Source organism: Ruditapes philippinarum, unplaced genomic scaffold (assembly GCF_026571515.1).
Source record: "Ruditapes philippinarum isolate M1 unplaced genomic scaffold, ASM2657151v2 ctg1436_1_1_1_1, whole genome shotgun sequence".
In the NCBI taxonomy this organism is placed as follows: Eukaryota; Metazoa; Mollusca; class Bivalvia; order Venerida; family Veneridae; genus Ruditapes; species Ruditapes philippinarum.
Window position 1 is genome coordinate 316,285 of NW_026866315.1, and position 25,481 is coordinate 341,765.

Below are 25,481 nucleotides of genomic sequence, written 5' to 3' on the forward strand. Positions count from 1 at the left end.
CTCATAAAGCCTTTGAGATATCAACATAAAACTTCATGGGTGGATAGATCTCACTCAGGAAGTGTGCAGTGCACACGATTGATAACTCTATCCTTCATATTTTTTTAGTAATTGCCCTTTGTTATTTTTCATACTTAATTTTTCACCTGAGTGGAGCATTACTCAAAAAGTCTTTGAGATGTCAACATGAAACTTCATAGGTGGATAGATCTTATTGAGGAGGAATGCTGTGCACAAGAATGATATTTTTACCCTTTATAAATTTTGAGTTATTGCTCTTTGTTATTTTTCGTACTTTTTGACCTGAGATTATCTCAGAAAGTGTTAGAGCTATCTATCAACTTGAAACTTCATAGGTGGATAGATCTCATTGAGGAGGTGTGCAGTACACAAGAATGAAAACTCTACCCAGCATTATTTTTAGTTATTGCCCATTGTTATTTTTCAAACTTAATTTTTTGTCCAGAGCATAACTCAAAAAGCCTTTGAGATATTAACATGACTTCATAGGTGGATATATCTCATTAAGGAAGTGTGCAGTGCACAAAAGTGATAACTATCACCATCATAATTTTTGAGTTATTGCTCTTTGTTATGTTTCATACTTAATATTTCAGCTGATTGAAGCATAACTCAAAACGTCTTTGAGGTGTCATTATGAAACTTTATAGGTGTATTTATCTTATTGAGGAGGAATGCTGTGCGCAAGAATGATAGCTCTATCCTTTATAATTTTTGAGCTATTGTCCTTTGTTATTTTTCATACTTTTTGTCCGGATCTTATCTCAGAAAGTGTTAAGAGGTATTAACTTAAAACTTCATATGTGGATAGATCTCATTGAGGAGGAGTGCAGCACACAAGTATGATAGCCTACCTAGCATTATTTTTCAGTTATTCCCTTTCTTATTTTCAGCCATCTGTATTCACATAGGTTTCAAATCTGTTATCACATCAGCCATCAGTTTTCATTACCAAAATACCTCTAAAAATTGAACAATTCTGCTCTTTTTCATATTCATTCTTCCAATGAGAAAATACATTCGGCGGGGGATGGCCATGCTAGCATGGCTCTTGTTTACGATTAGTCCTCATTTCCATTGTGGCTAAAAGATGCCAATAAACAACAATTCCCACATTTCATATTCCTGATTCTGCAGTAACATATGTAAAACTTAAATCAAAATGACGTATATCATCAGTACTATGTAAGGACATTCGAAACACGTGGCACTCATCATCAATGTTGGAATTACACAATGTGCATGACATTTGCTCTAGTACAAATTAATAACATTTTCTATTTCTACTTGAAAAATATTGTTTCTTACAATATAATAGTTTTAAATGGTATGAAAAGTTGATTCAAGAGTAGTTTTGGTTTTTCGCCAAGAGTTTTTTCAAACAGTAAGATGACTGATATTACAGGATATGACTGTATTTTAATTAACATGTCCTATAAAATATATCCTACCCTCAAGTACAAAATGTGCACAATATATGTCGCTGTAGACTTAACGTAAGTTAAAAAAAACTATGAAAACGTTACGTGTTGAAGATATTGACGTAGATGATATTTGGAGGGCCCTAGGACCCCTTGGAAAGTTTCAATGGAAGTATTTACTATCATTTACCTTTACGCTGATTTCATGGGCAATACACCAGCTATCCATTGTCTTTATAGGTAAACTTCTTTAAAGGTTTTTTATTATAAGGCGAGGCTGGATTTTTTTTTAGATTTTTAAACCATTTGATGTATGTCTTTACCAATTACTTGCGTGCAAAATTATAGATCATTTGTTTATTACATTTTTTTCAGAATGATATATAATAAAAAAAACTGTTAAATTGCTTTTACTTCAAATCGGGTTAAAAGTCGCTATAAATATCGATTTTCATTTTTTCTCTCATTACATTTCTTAATCATCTTTTCATAAACATGTATTTCATTTTCAATGCCCCAATAAATCTACGTAAAATTGTCGAATTTTACGTTTTTTACCATTTTGAACTCATAGGAGTTCCTTTATGATTCTATTTATAACATAATTCTTTATCTTCTATTTATAACATAATTCTTTATCTTATGCTGCTGTTTTTATAACATGCAAACAGCCGACGGGATGAAAATCTGTATTATATATAAACGTCACCAGGTATGACGTTCCTGACCTATTTTCACTACGTTGGCGATCCAATATAATATCAAAAATAAGAGGAAGGTAATTTTATGGTATACAAGGGTCGTTCTAAGAGTGTTTTGTTTTAATACAATGTACTTGTATTTGACTGAATTTTGTGAATTTTACTATGACGTCTTTTCAAATTAACTGTTAACTTTTGTTGTGAAAGGACAATTTTCGTTTCATCGAAAAGAAAGATGATTATTAAAACTAATCTTGATTCCTCGACAGGACTATAACATCTACATTTGATTACTTAAAGGTTACCGGCCAAGTTTTCAATGCAGCGCTGCCTTGAATGACTCCCAACTCAGTAACATCACCGGTGTGGAAAAGGTTTATAAAGAATGCGAAATAATAACGTACACTAACACGTCCGCGGGCATGGTCCAAACCTCAGAGTCGTGTTTAAATGGTTGGGACTATGGTATTCCTGTGGACAGGTCTTTCGTTACAGAGGTAAACGTATAAAAATATCTCTTAACTTTGGACCTTTGTCCTTTTTTGGAACATACTGAAAAGAAATAAGACGCAATGTCTTTGTCCGAAGAAGTAAACTTACGTCAAAAAGTTATAACTTTGTGGTTAGTACGTGACAATGAACAATGATAACATAACAGCTACATGTATATAATTATGTTTAATTGTTATAAAAGTAAATAAAATTACATTTTTATACAATTAATTGCGTTTGAAATATTTCTTATGCTGTTTCTTTTCAATATTGTATTTAATGAATTGTTACAAAAAATATATGGATTTCTTAATATATTCTTTTATGATTTTGATAATAGAAAGGGTACTCAAAATTTAAACCCTTCGGTTATTGAAGATGGTTTCTCTGGGAAATATTGTTCAAATGTCTCAAGCTTTTTAGCATGCAGGCGGCAATAGAATTTACCAAAGCAATCAGTGAATACCAAAATCTGCGGGCACTTTCGTGCTGTCTGACCATGCTCTGCACTGATCGCTATTCAGTCAGTAGATATCCTGAAAAATTCCGCTAATAATGTTGGCTAGTCATGTGTAGAATGAAAGATCAATGCGGTCATTTAAAATATTTAGCTACATTATTGTTTCGAGCCTCTCTTTAACTTGAAAACTCCAAAGTATTTCCTACAAAATATAATCAGCTAATAATTGTAATAAAGCTAATAAATTCAACTATAATGAAGATTTGTTGGTTAACTTCTAGTGGGACTTTGTCTGTGAAAATGCAGAGCTGGCAGAACTTACAAATACACTGATGTACATTGGCATGATGCTGGGAAACTTTGTATTTCCAACACTTTCTGGTGTGTATACTAGTACTTTAGTTAAACAAATGTATAATTTGTATTGTAAAATGAAATTTAGTGATTTTTAATACGCCTCATTATTTCACTCTCTATTATCATTGCGCTGTTGTAGACATTCCCTCTTCTTGCCAAGCCAGGTGTAATGATTTTGATTTCCTTAAGTTGGACAAAAAAGCAGTTTAAAGCGATAATTGCTGGAAAAATAAAAAATAAGCGTATGCGATGAACAAAAGTGTTAGCAAAACACTATCATGTGATCTACAAATAAATGTATCGAACACACAACATTGTTTTGTCGGCAGATAAATTAAAAACAATTTGCATCTTGCTTAATATCCGCAAAGTTTGTTCTTCTTGGAGATTTAATCTAATTGTAATATATGAAGAAACAATTTCTTAGCTGTTCTTTCAGGTGATTCATTGTAATATTGTATTTGGTTAAACTTTCTTCCATGTTAATACGATTTAATCCTAGTTTGATTTTATTTTTCATACAAAATAACACGGGGATATGTTCATAAAATATCTGAAACATTTTTTTTTACATTTGTTTTTCTTCCAGATCGACTTGGTAGAAAACCAATTGTGGTTTTTAGCCATATCGCTATTTTTGGGATCGTGCTAGGTACGGCATTTAGTGGAAATTACATTGTATTTGTCGTATTCCGGGTACTTACAGGTTTTGTCACACAGGTATGTACGACAATATCAGAAAAACTGTAAATGTGAAAAAGAAATGTCTTTCATGATCTTTTGGGACTTTTGTGCATTTTACCGGTATATAGAAATAGACCGGAAGTTTCTGTAACTTGCAGAACACAATCATATACCTGTTTTTCCTAATTTCATTGTTTGTCTGTTTAAAATTTGTGTCTGCTGTCATCGAATCTTCACTTATTTAAAACAACCAAAATAGGTTGAATAAAAAATAACCATCATCGTTATCAACTGTCGATTTCGGACAATGCGCAATAAGCGTGTACCGTACAGTGCACTCCACTTGCCCTTTTCCCTCCCCCTGATCAGTTTCATAACATAACAAAACGGTTGTGACGTAGAAAAGTTGAAAACATCGAAATCAAAAAGATATCAATCATGTCCATAATAGAACATTACACTTGTATATAGATTTATGTTTAAATATAAGTACACGTTCATTTTGAAGGTTTTTGTTATAATATTCATCAAAAGGTCACTTACCTTAATGTTAACATTCCACAACACAAAATGAATGTTTTTCAGTAAGCTCGGGTGGCCATCGGAAAAAGCGGAAACTTGAATTAGATGCATCAAATACATGTGTCTTTAAAATGGCTTGAAATCATCATCGAATCTAAAAACTTGAAAAAAAACATGCATCAAATAAATGTAAACAATCACAACCACTTTGAACCTTTGTTGAATGAGAGCTGCAAGTTAAACGACTTATTTGAGACTACACCTCTTAATCAAGTAAATTTGATAACATTGACAATATAATTTGAATGAATCTTTGCAGCGGTTAACAGCAACTTCCGCTTCTAAAAATATCAAACTTACATGACGAAATGTTCTTAGACACTGCAATTTTATATCGTTTAAGTAAAAAAAACAATTTCATGTTTTGTTTAGGGACTCCTTGCTGGAACGTCTCTATCATTGGAGAACCTGCCTGCGGAAATCCGCCATTACTCCGAGTCGTTTGCCTTGCTGATATGGACAAGTGCCATAGTCCTTATGTCACCAATCGCTTACGCTTTGAGCAATGTATCGTGGCGATATTTGCAGATTGCATATGCTATACTCAGTGCTACATCCTTATTCCAATGGTGGTGAGACACAATTTATATCCTTTCTATTCATATTGATAACTTTTATTATCTTGAATTTTGAATATTTCATCACAGGGTCAGTGTGATTCACCTATTATGAGGCAACATGTATTGGGACGGTACAGACTGCACATATATGAAGTTTAATTTTGCATGTCAATTCCTAATGCAATGGTTTATTTAAAGAATTCAAAAAGTACGTCTGGAAGAATATTATTATTGTAAGACGCCATAGTTTCATACTAAGAAACCTATGAAACGTATGGTGGGACAGAAACCATTCCAGGTACTGGAAAACTTTCAGCAGTCACCAGAAAAAGCAAGCACTGCGTGTCATTTGTAAAGTCAGTCTGAAGCAGCTCTTTTCTCTCGGTTGTGGTACTTTAATGTTCATCTAGTTATCCCCAAAATTGATATTGATCATTTCAAAACGGAAGCTGGACACAAGTCTAAATAATTTAGAAAAATAACGGTTATCCTAAACAATGTTACTTCAACAAATGACACAGCCGCCTACACAGTTACATTACATAAGCTTTGATGCATCTCAATTTTTACCACGTTTTTAATTATAGTATACAAACAGGTTGACGGATGAGTCATTGCGATGGGTCCTTGCTAATGGTAAAGTTGATAAAGCAAAATCAATAATAAAGAAGGCATGCTCACTAAACAACAAAAACTACGAGCAACTGATAGCTAAAGTAGGACTTGGTCATTTAGAAGACACCTCTACAATGGCCGATGCAACAGAAGTGGAAGAAATGTTGAATGGCAATGATAACGGCGTAGTTGATAAGCTTAAGGAAGCTAATGGCACCATAGGGAAAACTGATATGACAATTCAGACCAAGAACTATTCCTTTTTCGACATTGCCAAAAACCTGCCTGTGCTTAAAGTGTCCTTAATTATTTGGTATATTTGGTAAGTTTTTACTTTTTATTTTAAGAACCACTTTGAAATAATCTTTAAAAACAAACATTAAAGGCATTTTATACCTCAAAAATTTATTTTTATTCACTACATATATAAGCTAAAGGAGCAAAGATTATTCAGCTATATCGCGAATGAGTGTTTTTTGGAAACTGTTACAATATATAAAAAAAAGAGAAATAAAAATCATAGCTTTTTTTAGGCATTATGGGTCTTAAATTATAATTAAATGATAGATAATTGGTATAATTAGTTATAGACATATGTATAATAATAATAATAATAATAATCGCACTTTAATTATTATATTTTAATAGGAATCTTATAGCATAAGGAAAGTTAAAATGGCTTATCGAGAAAATATATTAATTATTTTTACGACAATTTTCTTTTTTACTTTCGATGTTAGTTTTAAAGACTAAATATTTCAAGGTACATACGTTTACATTGTGAAAGTTAAACACACTCATTCCTAAATAAACTTTATATTTTGTTCGATGTGTTCGTTCAATTTGGGCCGTCTTTGATTAATTGATCATTAATAATTTCATGGCTGTAAAGGGTCATGATAATTAAGTATGTTTTTTTTTCAATTATTTCTAGGAAACATAACAGCTTTCTGAACAATGGTTTATCTATTATTTCTATGTAACATGACGGCGTGATATACGACTACTTAGGTTAATTATTTTTCTTGGGTATGTGGCAATTTAGTGTAATGGGGTTTATTCATTATTTCTGTGACTGTTTGGTGTAATAGAGTTTACTAAATATTTTTAGGATATGTGACAGTTTGCTGTAATATGATTTATTCATAATTTCTAGGGTGTGACAGTTTGATGTAATGTGGTTTATTCGCTAATTCTAGGGTGTGTGACAGTTTGGTGTACTATGGTTTATTCATGATATCATCGGACCTTTATGGCGACAGATACATCAACTTTTTCTTGAGTGCAGTTATAGAATACCCGGCATGTCTGTTTGAGTTTTTATGTCTTGCCAGGTTTAGTATTCAACATTTTTTTTAAAGAATTCCTTAAATAACTGGCATCTTGTTCCTTGTTTAGGTTACAATATTGATAATTTAAGTAATGCTTTTTTCTACGGTTTTAGTTTTAGATTCTAATCGTGTAAGTTTGAGATAAAATGTGAATTTAGCACATCGATCATATTTAAAACATTCAGCATGATATTTTAAAACATTCAGCAAGATATTTCCCAATGTCGCGCTTAATAATCTGCACCAAATTTATTGAATCGTGATTTTTAACAATATTTTATGTATCAAAAGAGGTGTTTCCCTTACTTTCATGAAATATTGTATTGCTCAGTTTTCACCATAAACATCCGTACATGTTGTGGCAATGTAAACGTAATTTTTACACGCCGCATCCCGTCTGTTAAGCACACGTGTACATACGGGGTCTGTTTTCGTGTTGCCCTTTTAGCACATGTAATTTTGGACTAATCTATTAGTACATATAAACGTGTATTGTATGAATTTTCAGGATTGGTAGGAAATGGACATGTTTGATATGTCACATTGTGGCCGCATTAAGCTTAATAATCGCAACAGCTCTAACATTCACGGCCGGTATTTGTTATTTGTTTTCTTTTGGACGGGGTAGTTCATTAAAATCAAACCTATAATAGTCGTATGGCGAATTTCAAAATATAACTTATGGAGGGAGATGAGGTGAGCACCGGCCAGCATGACACTGACTGGGAATCCCCCATATGAATGATATTAATGCAAAAATCATCGTCTATGCACCGTTGTTTGTTTAAATTGATTAAATAAATTGAAACATATTCAGACTAATTTTATGACAAGTGATGTTTCCATGATTATTACGATAAATAAGAACACACTATAAGGAAACATTTATGTTCATGTCACAAGATTTTGATTATTCGGTAGAAAATTCTAAAAGAAAATGATAAAGTAAATTAAAATATTCACACATACGATTGTTTGAAAGGATTGTTATTAATCTGATAAGAAAACGTTTTCAGTTGTTTAAATAAAAGTGCTATAAAAAAATTGATATGGACATTTAAATTGCCAAATGTAGGTATTTTAATTCTTGTTATAACACAGACTACATTTTCAGCACATGAAATATCTAGATTTATTTGAAATAATTGTACTTAATCTTAAAAAAGGTTGTAGCCTTCTTTTGATTTAAATAAGGGTAACTTTATAATCATGCTGCACCATTATGCCTATTTTTTGTTCTCAAATTGAACTGAATTGACTGTATATTTCAAACATGTGACTGTTATAATGGTTATTGACTAACAAATTATTTTTGAAAATAATTTGGATAATATATCAATATGTTTCAAATATAAAAATCCTGCCTCACTCTTTTTTATAAATGGAATGTAACAGGTAAATTTTGATTGATATTTATAGATATTTCCTTGGGACATTTGAGTTATTTATCGTTCATGCGATGTAAATTATAAAATAAAATGAACTTATGGCAAAATGTTAACTTATTTTTCAGTCCCTATCTACCCTTGCATGGCCATAATGTCATTTGTTTTTCAGGGGACAACTCTAGTATGTTAGCTACTGGGACAGCTTTTACATTAATAGGAAAAATGGGCATTACAGGGGCATTTAGTACACTTTATCTGATGACACCCGAGCTATACCCCACCAATGTAAGGTAGTATATTAAACTTCATTTGAACATATATAAATGTCTTATGCCAAAGGGAAGTAACTTGAAATATGTTATGGTAAGTTCCATGTGACAACAGATCAAATGTTTATCCTTTTCGATAAGATAAGAAAACAGTTCTATTATTTTTTTGTTGTTGTTGTTGTTTTTTGTTTGGGGTGGTTGTTTTGTGTGTGTGTGTTTTTTTGTTGTTTTTTTTGTCATTTTTCACTATTAAAACCATTATTCTAGAAGCATTGGCTGAGAACATGATCTTTCTTTTGCACACATGTTATTGGTCTACATCAAACTGTATATCAGTCTCGGAAGAAAATTTTTCAATCATCTAAAAAAAACTACATGGACAATGGAGTCTCCTTGAGGTGCACCGCTTTAATTCCCTTTAAAATGATTTATTAGTTGGACATTATTATTATTTCTAGTGAAGATGAAAATCTATATTAGCCAGTGGACAAATGGACTTCTTCAAACTTTCACATGTTTATTTTGTTTCAGAACAATTGGTCTAGGTGTCGCTTCTTTTATGGGTAAAGTAGGAGCAATGATTGCTCCCTTTTCACGGAATATAGTAAGTCACCTTTCATTAGTGACACATTTGAGTGTACTAACTTGGTAGTTATTTTAATTTATAATGTCCATCTTTAATTTTTTTTATCAAAAAGGTTCTGTCAAAAGACAAACGAGGGTGGGTCAATATGTAATGCATATTTCTTTAGCTTATGGTTCGTTTTTGTGTTTTGTATAAAGCATGCTTTACTTCAAAGTATCTGCTTTCAAATGATACCAAAATCATGTGTCAAACAAATTTTTTTCACATTTAAAAATGCCTTACAAGAAAACTTTCTTGTAAAATCTGACTAGTAAACGCTTTGTTAGAAATGCTGAAATACTGCATAAAAGGTCGAGAAAAACTAAGAAAATCTGCAAAAAAACGTTGAAAATGATACTTGTAATATTCATGACATAAATGAAGTATCTTATGTTACTGTTTATAAGGATGTATAATTTAAAAATGGACAAGAGTAAATTTAAAAGATGTCTGAATGCGTCTGATAGAAAACATAGTAACTGGCAAAAACATTCATAAAGACAAGGTTATCATTGACAAGAATGCCAGACTTTCACTTAGTCAGACAGTATATCAAATCAAAACCTCATGCAATTCTGAAGAATCACTGTAAATTAAGGTGAATAACCGCCAGATGGATACCCCATTTTCTAACATCTGACCAAGTGAAGAAGCGAGTTAAATGCGAACGAATATTACTGAAAATGTTTCCTGAATATGACATTAATATTGTGACTGGTGATGGATGCTGGTTTAACTCTTCAGAATCATCTATACCAGATATCATCCAATAAGTGCAAAATCCTTCATCACAGTTGATAACCATCCTATTCACATCCTTTAACGTCAGTTCGCAAGTCCAACAATAACATTTTGGTCACCAAAAAGGTTCGTTGACGATGCATTGCAAGGCGATTGACATTATGTCAAGAAAGTTATGTACGTTATTTTTTTAATACATGTTGAACTGTTATCCAATTCCTGTTTCTAGAAGCCGTTCCGTTCCATCAAAATATTATAGAGATGTCGGATTAAGACAAATTGAACAAATAAAAAACAAACAAAAAACATACTTAAACAAAAAAGTTCGTCTTTCGGCTGGTATGAAAGTCCTGCATTTTTTCATAGCAACGCTCTTTCACATAAAGTAGCTCCTGTATTTGTTTGTTAGCATCCAGTGACTTTTTTCTCTTTCCAAGACTGAAAAACAACATCTTTCAAATCATTGCTTCAAGAGTAGAAAATGACTTGGTCCGGCCATTCTTCAGTAAATGAAAGGCATAATTAAGGAGAACTATGTTGAAACACAAAATTTGATTAAATATCTGGAATTTTGTAATTCATATCATATCAAGTGTTAAAATAGGAGATTGTAGAAAATTTGACCTTTTATTTAATATATTGACCATATTGCAAAACATAGTGACTCATCCTCGTAATTGCAGATTATATTATCAATATTCTATCTTAATTAAACAAGCAACTATACACATATAAATCATTTTCTGACATTTCTGATTCATTTCGCGCCAGTTCATATAATATGTAAGTTTATAAAAAAGTTGTGGGTCCCGTAGTAGACTCCAATTTAAGAGAATCAATTAAACTTAAACCTTTAGCCTGCTGGTGGCAACAGAGTCTGCAAACAGTGTGGATCAAAATCAACCGGTGCATCATCATCCGTGATCTTAGTCTGCGCTCTTTGCTATTTAGTCAGTACATATTTTGAATTTTTTTTCTAAATCTGAATAATGCTTTTGAACTTGTGACAAGATTGAAAGATTAGCAAGTCCATTTAAGATATGTTATGCGTGGTAAGGATTTTTTATCAATTAAAATGTTTTACAGTCTCATTCAGTGAAATGGTTACCGGCTTGTGTGTACGCTGCAATGTGTATATTGACTGTTTTCCTGCTTGCATTTATACCGGAAACCAACGGGGTGGAACTTCCGCAAACGATGGAAGATCTAGCAGAATGGTACCGCGGTAACAAATTTGAAATGAAAATTGGCAAGAATATACATGTGGAGAAACGGGAAGAGACGGAAAAGAAACCTTTATAATTATTACGAATTATGTCATGTTTTGTAATCAGTCTATTTGTTTAAAAACAGCAATGCATGAAAATAAATATGCACGTTTTTATGGAACATATGTAGATGCTAAATAATCATTAACTTGTTACAGTGAACATTATTTAGAAAACAATCTGTTTTAATTGCTTTTCCTAGAATTGATAATAAAACTAGAAATTCTAGAACTGATAATTGAAGTTATCATAATATATTTTTAAAAAGTGCGTGAAAAAAACTAAGACAAATAAAAAGGATGCCTTTCAGGTGACAAGTAAAAAATGTTAGAAATACGCCACACGTTTGTGATACCTTTTTATTAATAAAAAATAGTTATACTTTATTCTTCACCAATATTCTACACCAGCATTTGCCCCACTACTGATGTTCCAGTAAAAACATTGTTGGGTCCAATCTTATCAAAATTTGGTCTCGTTTTCATTTTCAGAGTCCAAAAATTCCATTTCAAATCCTTATCACATCCCCTTATAGTCTCGTTTTCATTTTCGGAAGGCTCATATCAAATCCATATCGCACCCCCTTTTCCCTAATTTTTTTTTTAAGAGTCCAAAATCCATATAAAATCCTTTTTATTGTAATCGAAATATCTAAGTCCTAAACATTTCAATTTTGACGTGTTGGGCTTTCTTTAGGGATTCTGTTTTTTTTCTATTTCATTGTCACATCCGTATTATTTGTGCCGTGTGGCGGCTGTAAAAAGTCTCCCCGTACATTTAATCAATGATGTTATATTTTCGATCCTTGAAGATCGTTCAGCACGACATTATTGTTGTGTATACATTTAAGATGGTATTTTTAGTTTCTTGTGTTTGGCCTTTTTCAACTTGGGTGGTTCCAGTATTCCTACTTGAATACTATATAATCATCCTTAGGATATGTTGCCTGCTTTTTAATTTGTCTTTTGACGTCTTATCTGTGATATGCAGGTTTCATAACCTCAGATCCCCTTTCAAAATTCCTTTTTATGTAGTTCCGCCCATTGTTTTCTCGTTAAGGGCACATGCATTCTTTTACTTGTGTACCATACGCCTCTTTTTATGGAATAACACTACTGTGTCACATTGAAGGTTCCATAATAACCGCAATATGAACGCATCTACGGATGTTTCTATATTCAAAATTTCACCATTTTTGTGTTTAAATGTTGAATTCTGCTTAAGCCGGTGCTAGGGGGCGTGGACGGTAGTTTGCACTTTCCAGTACCGTCCATGAACAGGCTCAAACAAACAGAGACTGCAACATTTTCAATTTTGACGTGTTGGGCTTTCTTTAGGGACACTGTTTTTTTCTATTTCCTGTCAAAAATTGATGGTGTGAAATAACGAGATCATTAAACATGGATGAGAACAATACTGATTCTATTGGATACGAACACAAACCGTTACAAAACTGTTGTTAGACACCGAAATCGACACGTCCGATGTAGATTTTACAGGTGTGTACTCGCCCAGCAGATTTCCGGATGTACTCAACAATGCATTATAATAACCTCATACAAATATACGCAAACCAATAACTAACAATATATTATAAAATAATGTAAGCTGCAATAAGTATATGACTGTTTTTTTCTTGTCAATAACTGTGTTCAACAATTAAGTAATTTAATTTTTCTTTGAAATTGAATTTAATGTTATATTTGTAGTGAAATATAGTGTTAAACGCTGGTCAATAGCATCCTATGGAAACAAATTTTCATTTAAAAAAAGAGAACCAATTTTTATGACTGTCCCAATCTTGGTAAGAATGCATGTCGAACTACCAGGATATCGAAATTGGATAGCCTAAAGAATGATATGGGGGGATATATTATCAACAAGTCACCGCTTTGATGTCCATTCTCTATTTTACTAATGTCAACGCCAATAACCTAGAGAGTGACGACATTGCATCAAGATCTCAACAGCGATTAAAACACATTGCAAACCCGTCCCGGGTACCCACAGGAAACGGAAAGAACACCAAAATGCGATGATCCAATGATTCCATTTGTTCTGCTCATTCAAAGTGATATTTAAGCCTGTAAACCCCTTTCTCTATCAGGCATGTGTAAAAACACTGTTTTACATTTTTCAATACGAGTATTTTTAATAATATTGTCAAGTGTTTTATAAAGAAAATCAATGATACACATTTGATTGAATCTTTTTTTTTTTAAAGTTAGTCTATATATATATATATATATATATATATATATATATATATATATATATATATATATATATATATATATATATATATATATATATATATATATATATATAGGCGTGCGTTTTTAAGTTCATGTGTACTGATAATCTATAAATATATCTAAATTTGACTACTTGTTACCACACAAATTGTACTGATAACCTGTCAATTAAACTGTATATCATAAATTATAATGGCCGAGTTCATTCATATCGGGGCTGGATTTCATACAACACAACGAAATGTGAAAATCTCCAAGACTAGCAATGGCGCACACAACATAGATGTGCAATGTCACTAACCGTCGACGCATGCGCACTTTCACTTTTTATTATGCTGTGCTGTCATCCTAAAATAGCCAACAACTGGTTTATAATGTGACACCTGTTATGCGGCGTACATTCCGTTTGTTTGATAAATTAGATGTACATGTGTTATTAAAACGTGAATTTAGAGGAATATTGTGATGATATCACCGTATAAAGACCAGGTATTCATATGCTGGTCATATTGTTCCTATCTTAATATGTATTGTAACATGATGCTTGACATGCAAAAACCACATATATGCCATAAATTTTTGACTACATTATTAAACATGTATCGAACACCTGCGATGCAAGTGATAACACATACGATATTAACACATAACACATACATACACATACACACATCGTATATACACATATAATAAAGGTGATTTACATATAAAGTTGAGACTCTTAATAAATTTATTTGCGGAAAAGGCATGTGTATTTTGTTCTAGTCATTATGCAGTCTCGCACTGCCAATTTAAATTTATTAACAAATCCTCTACATCAAAATAACTTGCGTTTGTTAACTTATGCAGAAAGGAATTGTCCTAGTGCGCGAGGGTGGGTGTCAATATACGTTTTCAGTTATCCAATGTTGGCACCAGAGTTGTCAACCAGAGCTATTTATATATAAAATGTTTCCTCGATCATTTTGGATTCTCTTGGAGCTACAGTGTACTGCTATCTTCTTTAACTGAAATGTTCTGCTTTTGCTTTAACTCTGTACAAATTGGCTAAAAATGAATTCACACGTTTCTGTGCTGAAAAAAGATCAACAATGCATGCCAGCCTTATACATGTATTCACAACTATCAAAATGTCCATCCGTTTATATATTATTGTTTCAAATATGGCATGGTTTACTCAAAGACATTTGTGACAAAGTTAATTAGATCTCTGCGGTTTTTGAATAGTTTGTAACCTTATATAGGTCTATTTTCATCGTCGATGCAACAACGATTCCATGCCGGAAATTTAAATTACACCAACGTCCTCAAAATGCCAACGTTATAAGAATTTCAACGTTCTCAGTATGCAAACCTTCTCAGAATGCCAACGACCGAAGTATGCCAACGTTCCAGAATGCCATCGTCCTAAGGATTCTAACGTTCTGGAATACCAATGTCCTAAGGATGCCAACGTTCTCAGAATGTCAACTTCCTAAGAATGCCAACGTACTAAGTTTGCCAAAGTTCTCATAATGCCAATGTCCTAAGGATGCCATCGTTCCAGAATACCAATAGCATAAGAATGACAACGTTCTCAGAATGCCAATGTCCTAAGAATGTCAACGTTCTTAGAATGCCAACGTCCTCAAATGCCAACTTTGTAAGAATGCCAAAGTTCTCAGAATGCCAACGTTCTCTGAATGTCAACGTTCTCAGAATGCCAACGTTTTCAGAATGTCAACGTTCTCAGAATGCCAACGTCCTAAGAATGACAACGTCCTAAGAATGACAACGTCCTTAAGTTGCGAACGTTCTCAGAACGTCCGCGGATGCGATGTATAGGGAAAATAAAAGCGAGGATCCTTGCCGAGATTTCATGTTTTTTTTCATTCTTATACAAAGTGTATTTTTTTATAGCAAGTACTTATTCATGCATTTCTTTTTATTTTCATTGAATACATTTTCATGTATATAAAAGCAAAACACTGCCCGACTCAAACCTGTTCATTGTAGTATTTGCTTCAGAAGCATTATATCGGTATCTCATTTCTTGCTTGTTTTATATCTCATTTTGATCGGACTTGAGGTGACTTATTTATAAAGATAAACAATTCAATGCAATGATATAATAAATCATGTTGGGTATATTCCTTCCATATCATTATATCACAATTCCTATTTAGTTTAACGATTTGCCCTATATGTCATCAGCTGAACTTAATACAAATGTAGTATGAAGTTCAACCCACTACTGAACTAAAATAGTTGATAACGCGAAGTGCCTTTAATCAACCTTATATGCCGTAAACCGAAGTAAATAAGTGAGATTTATCACAGTTCAAGTACTATTTAACAACGATATGTTAATCTCTTTTTGATAAAACACAATTCATTACAATTAAACTGATAAATTTATCTTACACATAAAAGGGATACACAACATATGTTTCCATAACTTGAATAAAATACCAATTTATAAAGGCATTTAAAATAACTTAGTTTACAGCAATACGTATCCTATCTTGTGCATGTCCTTGTAGTTAAATCTTAATAAATTCACATGTGATAAACGCATAGGGTTCATTTTCATATATGCTACTGCAGCGAATGTGAAAGCCAAAGGAACTAAACATGGCCCGAGCTGTTAACGTTGATCATATATGGAAGACGCTAGGTCCATTAGGAAGATATCAGTTTAAACAGCAAGCGACTTATCTTCTGTCTCTGATTTCCTGGGCTTTCCAGGGTCTTAACATCGTCTTTATAGGTAAATACTCACTTCTTACTGTAACCCTTATTTACCAGTTATAAATTAATACAACATTTTAAATGCACTAACTAATAGGTAATGCAGTGGATTGGAGAACAAAAATGGAGGACAAAAATGGAACAGTGTTACTTACATGTATATTTGTGTCATTCGTCTGTTTCCCATTCGTGTCTGATAGAAGATTTCTTGCAATGCATATATGGAGAACTATACAATAACCACTTAAACGGAATGCAAATATCAAGTGAATGGAATGAAAAAAGAGATAGAAACAGAAAAAAACAAGTTCAAGTCGGTCTTAATTTTTAAGATGTATTTTGAGCATTTTGTTTATGTCGATATTGTGACAAAATATCAGATTCCACAAGTCCTTCTCCTATTTATTCTCATATGATTTATGTAAAAGCAAATTGTAAATTTTATGCCATAATGTTTTCCCTTTTCTTGAGATGTTCTTCTTTCTGACGTTGCTGTGTCTTTTTCTTCATTTTTCCACACTCCCAAGAAAGAACTTTTATCTTTTCTCGAACCGACATTTCATGCTTTTACTTTCACTTTTCCATTTTCAGATGATTTTACAATGCACGCTTGTATGTATTTGATAAGGCTGATCTGGCGTGCAAATTCCTTTTCTTTTCTCTAGACGGTGTACATTCTTGCATTTGTCATGTATCGCAAGTGACATAAAAACTTCATCGCCTTTGTTAACTAAAGTATTTTCTATTTTCTTCTTGTCAAATTGACGTTCCTGTTTCATTACGACAGCAATGCATATTGCAATTGTGTAAACATTTTCAGGAAACAGACCTGCTTTCCACTGCAAACCTTCTCCGAATGATACCCTTCTAAGTAATGTTACTGGGATCGAAAATGAATACAAACAGTGCGAAATTATCCGTTACACTAACACGTCAAGCGGTTTACTCGAGAAATCAACACCATGTGACGCTTGGGAATACGAGCTTCCGGCCGATCGGTCTTTCGTTACTGAGGTAACTTCTTCTTATATGTATTGTTAAAATCTAAGTACTATTTTAGTTTAAATGTCATGCATGTAGGCAGAATGTATTTTTGCACAATTCATTAAGTATTTTATGTTAGTCTATATCTACGATGTAAGTTTTCAGGTTATACTGTGTCGATTCCCTTGACCTCATTTAAAATTGCTTTTGCTGTAAAATATAAATTTTTGAAACAATTAGGCTGCGTTTGTACTCTTTAAATTTCTATGATCATGATAGTTTGATACGAAATCCTTTGAAAATTTGCCGTTAAGATTTTTTTTGTCAAGAAAATGTTGCCACATTGATATTTTGTAATGCATTTTAACCTCCAAGAAAAATTGCCTTCGTGACAAAAGCTATTTGCTTAAACTAATATACCCAAGCCAGAATTTGTCTTAATCTTGCTAGAGCTAAATATGCCAGGAGTGGGAAGCAAACGATGCTTTTTGACATTAATCACAATTCTCATCAGACGAAAATGTAACATAACGATAATTGAATAATTTACCAGCATTAGAATGCTCATTATGTCTTAATACTTATACATTTATTATCTCGTTGCCCCTACATTTGCATTTCTTTGACCAGATTTAAATGCTAAAACAATCGTGTTGTAATGCCCCTTAAATATTAAAGTATCTATTACTATATTATCATTATATATTTTAGTTGGTCAGATCGTTAAGAGGTATGTAATCTCTATATGAAAGGAATAGATAAACGGTTTCGTCGGCAAACAATCGTAAATATTTATATGTCATCTAATACAAATGCATGCATAAGCATGACTTATCATTAAAATGTAAATTTTCGTACAGCCATATCATTACAAAAAAAAGAACAAAAAATGAGTGAGGTTCCAATGTTTAAGCCAATATATTTGCTAAAATTGCCAACTATGCAACCTTTTCAGATCCTGTTACACTGATTACAAACGATTATATATGAAAGGTTCCATTCTTATAACTTGACCGACAAGATACACTGTGTTAAGTGAACACTGGGTCACTTAAGGTCACAACTTTAGTAGTTTCCAATTTTTTCCTTTTGTTGACTGCCTTTAAGGGTGGAGGAATCTTAGCTCTAGGTGGTGAGGTGGCTTTGACCACTAGCGTTGCTTTAGTTTTGTAACACAACTAAAACATTTTCGTGTATCGGCGCCATATGACCTAAATTGTATTTGTACGCCTTAACACCAAACAAAAACAAAAAGACGTCATTCTTATGCCATTATTACAAGTTATCTCTATTAAGGATGTGACATAATATCAAAATCTTGCAAAATTGTGCCGATTTCTAAATACATAATAGATCTATAAGTGCTGTTAATTCTGACAATGAGAATGTTATGTATTACAATATCCTAAACCACATACTGGCGAACATATTTCTAAGGTAATAATCTCTGTTTTGACAGGAGACACATATACAAAAATAGCTGTCGTTTATTTCCAGTGGAATTTCGTCTGTCAGAACGCTGAACTTGGTGAATTAACGCAAGTTTTATACCTGGTGGGGATGATGATCGGAACATTTATTTTACCCACAGTTTCTGGTTAGTTATTTTAAAGTACTTTCATTAAAGCCCCGTTATACCTAAATTCCATTAGTTTCATTTAAAAAGATTATTTATTTTTAGTATCTTATTAAAGTTTCCAAAAGGCATCTCATTGTCCATATACTTTAGCCATCTTTTGCGTGTTTTGCATTTTAGAAATTAGTACGTGGCTATCTTTATCACAGTATATATTACATATTTATTGCTATTTTGGTTTCATATGATTAGCTGATCATATGATCTATAAATATTAAAACAAAATTATAAAAACAGATTTTTGCATTTTCTAAACAAAGCAAACCATAATTTCTGACGCATAATGTGCCCTCAGGAAACATTTTACTAATGATATCAATAAGGAAATGTGACATTCAATAAACGCAACCTCGACACAAGCCAGCAACAGATAACCATTGACAAGGAGCAAAGAAGGAAACAAACAAATTTAGAAAAGAACACAGGGGCAAAGCACAGTCGGAATGTTAATATAAATGCATGTGATTCAAAATAGGAAATTGCCAAAAAAAACGACAAAGATATTACAGAAAACAATTCATGAAAGGCTAACAAAAGGGACCAGAGAGCCGGAGAAGTGAAAGAGGGAGAGGGCAAGAATAAATACAGAACTAAATTGAGAGTGATGATACTTACTGAAGACGACAATAACAAGACAGAAAACAATAAAGTGTCGCCACAATTAGCATGCAGCAACAAACAGGCACAAATACAAATCATGCTTAGAACAGTCAGCAGCATAAGCACTACTTGGGGAATTTAGATCGGTTAATTGTGTACCAAACCTTGTTTTGACCACGAATTCCAAATAAACATAAGTCATTGAAAGTGATGGTGTTTGCTGAATTAATACGATATATAAATGGATACTAAATCTTAATTTCAGAATATAATGTAAGTGATAAATATTGTGCTGTTCTGTAAAGATGTATTACATGTATATGTATAAGAATATCGAAGACGCACACTGTATACCAAGATGTTAATCTTTCAGATCGATTTGGTAGAAAGCCAGTAATGGTACTTTGTCACGTTATATTTTTTGCCGTTTCCCTTGCAACAGCATTCAGTGAGAATTATGTGGCGTTTGTGATATTCCGATTTTTGACGGGCCTATTTCAACAGGTAAAATTGTCACTTTTCCGACTAACAGTAATGTTTATATGGTTCAGAGATATGGGAATTCGATGAAAATGACAAAACAAAAATAAAGGTGTATTGCTGTTTAAATGTTTCACGATATTCTTACGTATAGGAACGCAAGCAAGATAGAAATTTGAACTAATAACTGCAACTTGTTCTATGTTAAAATTGTTTTAGATTGTTTTAACCATTGATGTGCGATTTCGAGCAGGAACTTTTAACTAGCTACATTGTGTTATGAAGTTTGTTATTTATTAGAAGTCAGTGGATTTAATAAAAAGTACTTTGCAATATTTTTTTGACAACACATTCTTTTTATATTTTTTTTACAAATATATAAATATTCAGTTTTAAATGTATCGTTAAGCTTTCGGTACTGCTTAACAGTCCTTCAAACCAGTTCTATCATTGCATTGTAGGGACTATTGGCAGGTACAACACTGTCTTTAGAGACATTCCCGACGGAAATTCGCCATTATTGTGCTGTATGGGCGCTGTTATTCTGGACAACAGTTACCGGTCTAATGGCTCCAATAGCATATGCCCTACGAAACTATCCATGGAAATATTTACAGATTACATATGCCATGTGCAGTGCGTGGTCTGTTGTACAGTGGTGGTAAGGAAACTATCTGCATTATTTGTTTCACTTGTATAAATATCAACATCAGCCAGCAATAATGCAAGATTGATATTGTTTATACTTCCTAACAGCATGTGTCAAGTGCCGTGTGGCAGTTGTAGGAAGTTACCCCCCCCCCCTCCCCGTGTTCTTCGTTCTTCATAATTTTTCAATCTTTGTGATTATTGATTCCAGCACTCTTAATTGCTGATAATTGAGTACTGCTCAAGCCGGAGCAAGCAGGCGTAAGATATGATTGTTTTTCATTATCCCTCATGCACTGACTCTACCAAGCTGAGTTTGCAATTTTTATGTAATTATGTTGTGATTAATCCTTACAAGAAATCATCCTTTTCAAGATTTTCTCCTTTTCAAGATTTTAAGCAAATTTGTCATTGACAAAAGTAGATAATTACGAAATAATGATGTAATTTAGGATGATAGATGAGTCATTGTGCTGGCTTATAGCTAACGACAAGATTGAAGAGGCGAAGAAGATCATAAAGAAAGCATGTAAATGGAACAAGAAGAACTACAGAGAAGTCATGGATGACATTGGTTGGGGTGATCTGGTCGACGGAGATGTTAAATCACTTGTCAAGACGGAAGATCCATCGAAAGTAAAACAATTTGACGATGAAAATAGAAAGTCATTTATTGAAAGGAAAGAAGCGAATATGAACGATTTCTTTGCGCAAATATCTGGCATGAACTACTCGTCAGGGGGAAAACAGGTTGGCGACTTTCATAATGGTAGCACTGTTCATGAATCGTTAATTGGTACGGAAATAGTATCAAAACATACTGAGATAAATAATGACAAGCAAGATGCAGGAGATGACAAAGAAGAAATGAAAGTTATGAAATACACAGTTTTGGATATATTCAAACATAAGCGGATACTGATCGTTTCGCTAATTTTGTGGTATACATGGTAGGTCGATACTAAAACTCAAATGTTTAAATGTGATAATTATGATGATGTTTCTAATAGAGTTACCTTTTTCTGTAGGGCAGTTTTTACTAGTAGTCAGAATTAAGAACACTAAGATGTCGAAAATAACGACAACAATGCATCACATGATTAATATGATAAGATAAGTTCCATAATGATGATGATGATATAAATGATGATAATGTTTTGTTGGGTTTTACCCGCACCAAAACCAAAACTGTAAAGGTCATATGGAGACTTGTTCAGGTTTACTGGTAATGGAAGACGTCAGATGCCCCTAAGTGAATTATTTCAGACACGAGCGGGGACAAGAAACATTGAACTTCCGTTAGCTTTAAGCTAGAAAGCTTCCTCTCGTGAAAGAAATCAAAGTCCCCGGCGGAATTCGAACCTATTGCGGTGAGGTGCAACTTATTTAACTAAACGACCATAACCACTCTGCCACGAAAAATAATGATGATAATTTTTATGAGGATGATGATAAAAACATAATACATATCAATTAAATCATGAATGTCTACATTTATAAATATCATATTATTTTTCTAATTCAGGGTATGTGACAGTTTTGTGTACTACGGTCTATATCTATCTTCGTCCAGTCTCTATGGTGACAGATTTATCAACTTCTTTTTGAGTGCGTTAGTCGAATACCCCGCTTCTTTGCTGCAATATTTTGCTTTATCAAGGTATGTTTGTCGTTGATGTTGCTCTTGTTGGTGATTGTGATTGTGGGTTGGACAGGGTGTATCATAAACCTTTTAAGATTAACTGACATGCTACATTGCTGGTTATATGAATTGTCCCGAAAGAGGATAATGAATGATTGATGGGTGGGTGGATGGACAGATAGAAACATGAAAGCCGTGAACAGTATGAATCACATAACATGACAATAAATACGAAAAAATTGTTATAAATGTTTAGTTGTCCTGGTTAATGTGTGGTACTATTGTGACATAGTTCATTATTAATATTATAATACATGTACCAGTTTTAATATCAACCTTTGTAGTTGAAGTATAATTATATAATTGACAGGATTGGAAGAAAATGGACGGCTGTGATTGGTCATTTTATAGCTGCTGTAGGGCTAGCAACTGCCACAGCTTTAACATACACTGCCGGTAAGTATTGAAAACACTTCGTTCAAAATCAACAGAAATGTAGCTCAAGCAAATAAAGTGAACAAAAATAAGATGATGACTAATGACTTTGTGTTTTATTTCGAGATTTTACAAAAGATATATGCAGACAGATATATTATTATATTCAGTGAAACTTTTGCTGAATGATCCTTTATCTATGGATAATAAAAATTCATAACAACCACCGTATCAGTTCTTTTCTGAGAAAAGTTTTACAATAGATTTGATATCGCATTAACAATCAATATATTTGCCTCCCGAATAATCCAATATCGCCTTGCTCTCTGCTGAGAATTTGCATAGTTTATATCGGTTTAGTTAAAATACTTAACTCGAATGTGATTTAAGCGTAAATCATACTATTATTTCAATACTTCCTAGGACTAGCCTGTTCTTGTATCGCATGAGGAAACACGGTCGTGACCGTATTAGGGCTCGAGCTAGCTATCCCTGGATTTTAGAGTCAGACACCTTAACTTTTAGGCTACCGCTTTCCTTATATATCGGTAGTTATATAACAATTATAATCAGTGTTCTCAATGAGCTCAGTGGCAATCTCGATCCCTCGAAAATCTCGAAAATTTTAACTGATTAGACAGTTCCATGTATTTTTTTCAAATAGTAATGTATCAGGTTATATGAAAACAGACTTTAATTTTTCAATAATTGTTGTTCAGATAATATAAAAAAACACAATTTAATATCAAGTAAAATTGATATTATGTTAATTTCATTCTAGGTGAAAATACGGGAATGTTATCAGCAGCTACAGCCTTTATGTTACTAGGGAAGACGGGTATAACGATTGGGTATAACACTGTTTATCTAACAACGCCAGAACTGTATCCGACTAATATGAGGTATCCGAAATACATGCAATTTTTTTTCAAATTTAATACTTAGCTTGAAATTATTAGCATTAAAGAATCATTTCCAATCATTTGTGAACTTTATTTGGTATGGACTTTTTATCTCTGGAGGAAAATAGACTAACGAGTGTATCAAAAGGATTATATTAAAATATACTGAAGATGTAACTCACATCCGTGCAATTGCAAGTAATTGGATGTTTTTAGAAATAGAATGATTTTCTTATTTGTTTTGCAGAAATATTGGATTAGGGGTGTGTTCATTTATGGAAAAGGTTGGCTCCATGATTGCCCCTTTCTCAAGGAATGTGGTCAGAATATTTGTCATATTCTTTCTTTTTTATTGTTATGTATAATTGGAATAAATCAAGCGATTGTTCATTTTGGAAAATGCTGTAATAAGCTTATTTAAAGATATTAAATGACTTGCTGTTATGGGCTTTATACGAAGGACCATAGCCATGATCCAAGTACAACTAAAACACGTAATTCCTTGAATGAGAGTAACTGCGTTCTAACTGACTTGCCATAATTCTTAGAAACCTCCAGATATTAAGTAAAAGTGTTTAATATTCAATTGTTATGGTGGATTATTAATGTCATATCGAATTTTTGTTTTTATGCCAAAATGCTGAGAGTGAAAATACGACAAAGTTAGATGATTGATTTCGAACCAAAAAAAAACGCCATGGCGTAATCAGCCACACCAACATTACTTCTCTTCAAGGTGAAAATAATATTTCTATACATGGTACATGATAACCAGTCTCGAAATTATCATCTTAATGTTAATCGTCAGTCGTGGAAATCGTCGTAAAAATTGTCTTATGGTTGTTGGTTAGTCTTTGCTGGGAGTCGAACCCAAGACCCCTTACATATGAAAATTGTGTTATCTCTACATGTTGCTGATGACAGTTTTGATACTCGGTATCTTTGCAATATATTTTTTTAATTACAGTCAGAAAAGATACAGTGGCTACCCCCGTGTGTATTTGCTGTCATGTGTTTAGTTACTGTTATACTTTTTGCTTTCGTACCGGAAACTAACGGTGTGGAATTGCCACAGCGAATGGAAGAACTAACGGAATGGTACAGAGTGAATAAATTTGAGCTGAAAATTGGAAAAAATAAACTCGCAGCTGATGGAGACAAGAAAAATGATACAAGAGTTTGATATATATAGGAAATTGTAAAACCGGTCACATTCCTCGTGTCAAGTGACATAACGTGACATTATAACAAATAAGGCAATAAACGCATAAAAAGGCTTATTAGAACATAGTCACTGATTACCAATGTGAATGTTTGCATATGTGGTATTCAGAAAGTTAGGTATAACATGCATTTTGTTATTAAAAATCTATTCATGCTACATTTTCTATTTCTTGACCGTTTTCGTCTAGAATTCATCTAATTCTTGTCCATAGGTATAGGAAAGATTTTTATCAAAATTTGTCAAATATTATAACATCGTAGTTGTCTTTATATTTCATATTCATATTTTTTTCTTTTTTTATTTGGTAATAATTCTAAGGTGGAGTCGAGTTTCAAACTAGTTTTATCATTATTCTGTCACGTCTTAACCATTCACTTTTTTGTTTGTTTTTATTCAGTAATATTATGCCATGATTTATTCTATAGTACC

General features: G+C 32.8%; 1 protein-coding gene across 1 annotated transcript; it reads left to right on the forward strand.

The window, feature by feature from the left end:
- Positions 1-1,479: 1,479 nt before the first annotated feature.
- LOC132732106 (uncharacterized) lies at positions 1,480-25,171 on the forward strand. Its single transcript, XM_060718470.1, has 23 exons — positions 1,480-1,682; positions 2,444-2,640; positions 3,377-3,476; positions 4,042-4,172; positions 5,091-5,290; positions 5,877-6,215; positions 7,093-7,227; positions 7,733-7,818; positions 8,782-8,902; positions 9,413-9,485; positions 11,334-11,546; positions 15,133-15,258; positions 16,369-16,519; positions 17,321-17,514; positions 18,982-19,081; positions 20,094-20,224; positions 20,662-20,861; positions 21,301-21,798; positions 22,374-22,508; positions 22,861-22,946; positions 23,707-23,827; positions 24,075-24,147; positions 24,795-25,171. Exons 1-23 carry the CDS (start codon positions 1,535-1,537, stop codon positions 25,008-25,010), a joined length of 3,774 nt encoding a protein of 1,257 aa, XP_060574453.1. The 5' UTR covers positions 1,480-1,534; the 3' UTR covers positions 25,011-25,171.
- The last annotated feature ends 310 nt before the right edge of the window (positions 25,172-25,481 follow it).

Bases quoted from the DNA above. Each gene is read 5' to 3' on its own strand.
- LOC132732106 (XM_060718470.1), top strand. From the start codon at position 1,535: ATGAAAACGTTACGTGTTGAAGATATTGACGTAGATGATATTTGGAGG. The intron at 20,225-20,661 runs GTAAAATTGTCA...ATTGCATTGTAG, and splicing joins TGACGGGCCTATTTCAACAG to GGACTATTGGCAGGTACAAC. The intron at 22,947-23,706 runs GTAAGTATTGAA...ATTTCATTCTAG, and splicing joins AGCTTTAACATACACTGCCG to GTGAAAATACGGGAATGTTA.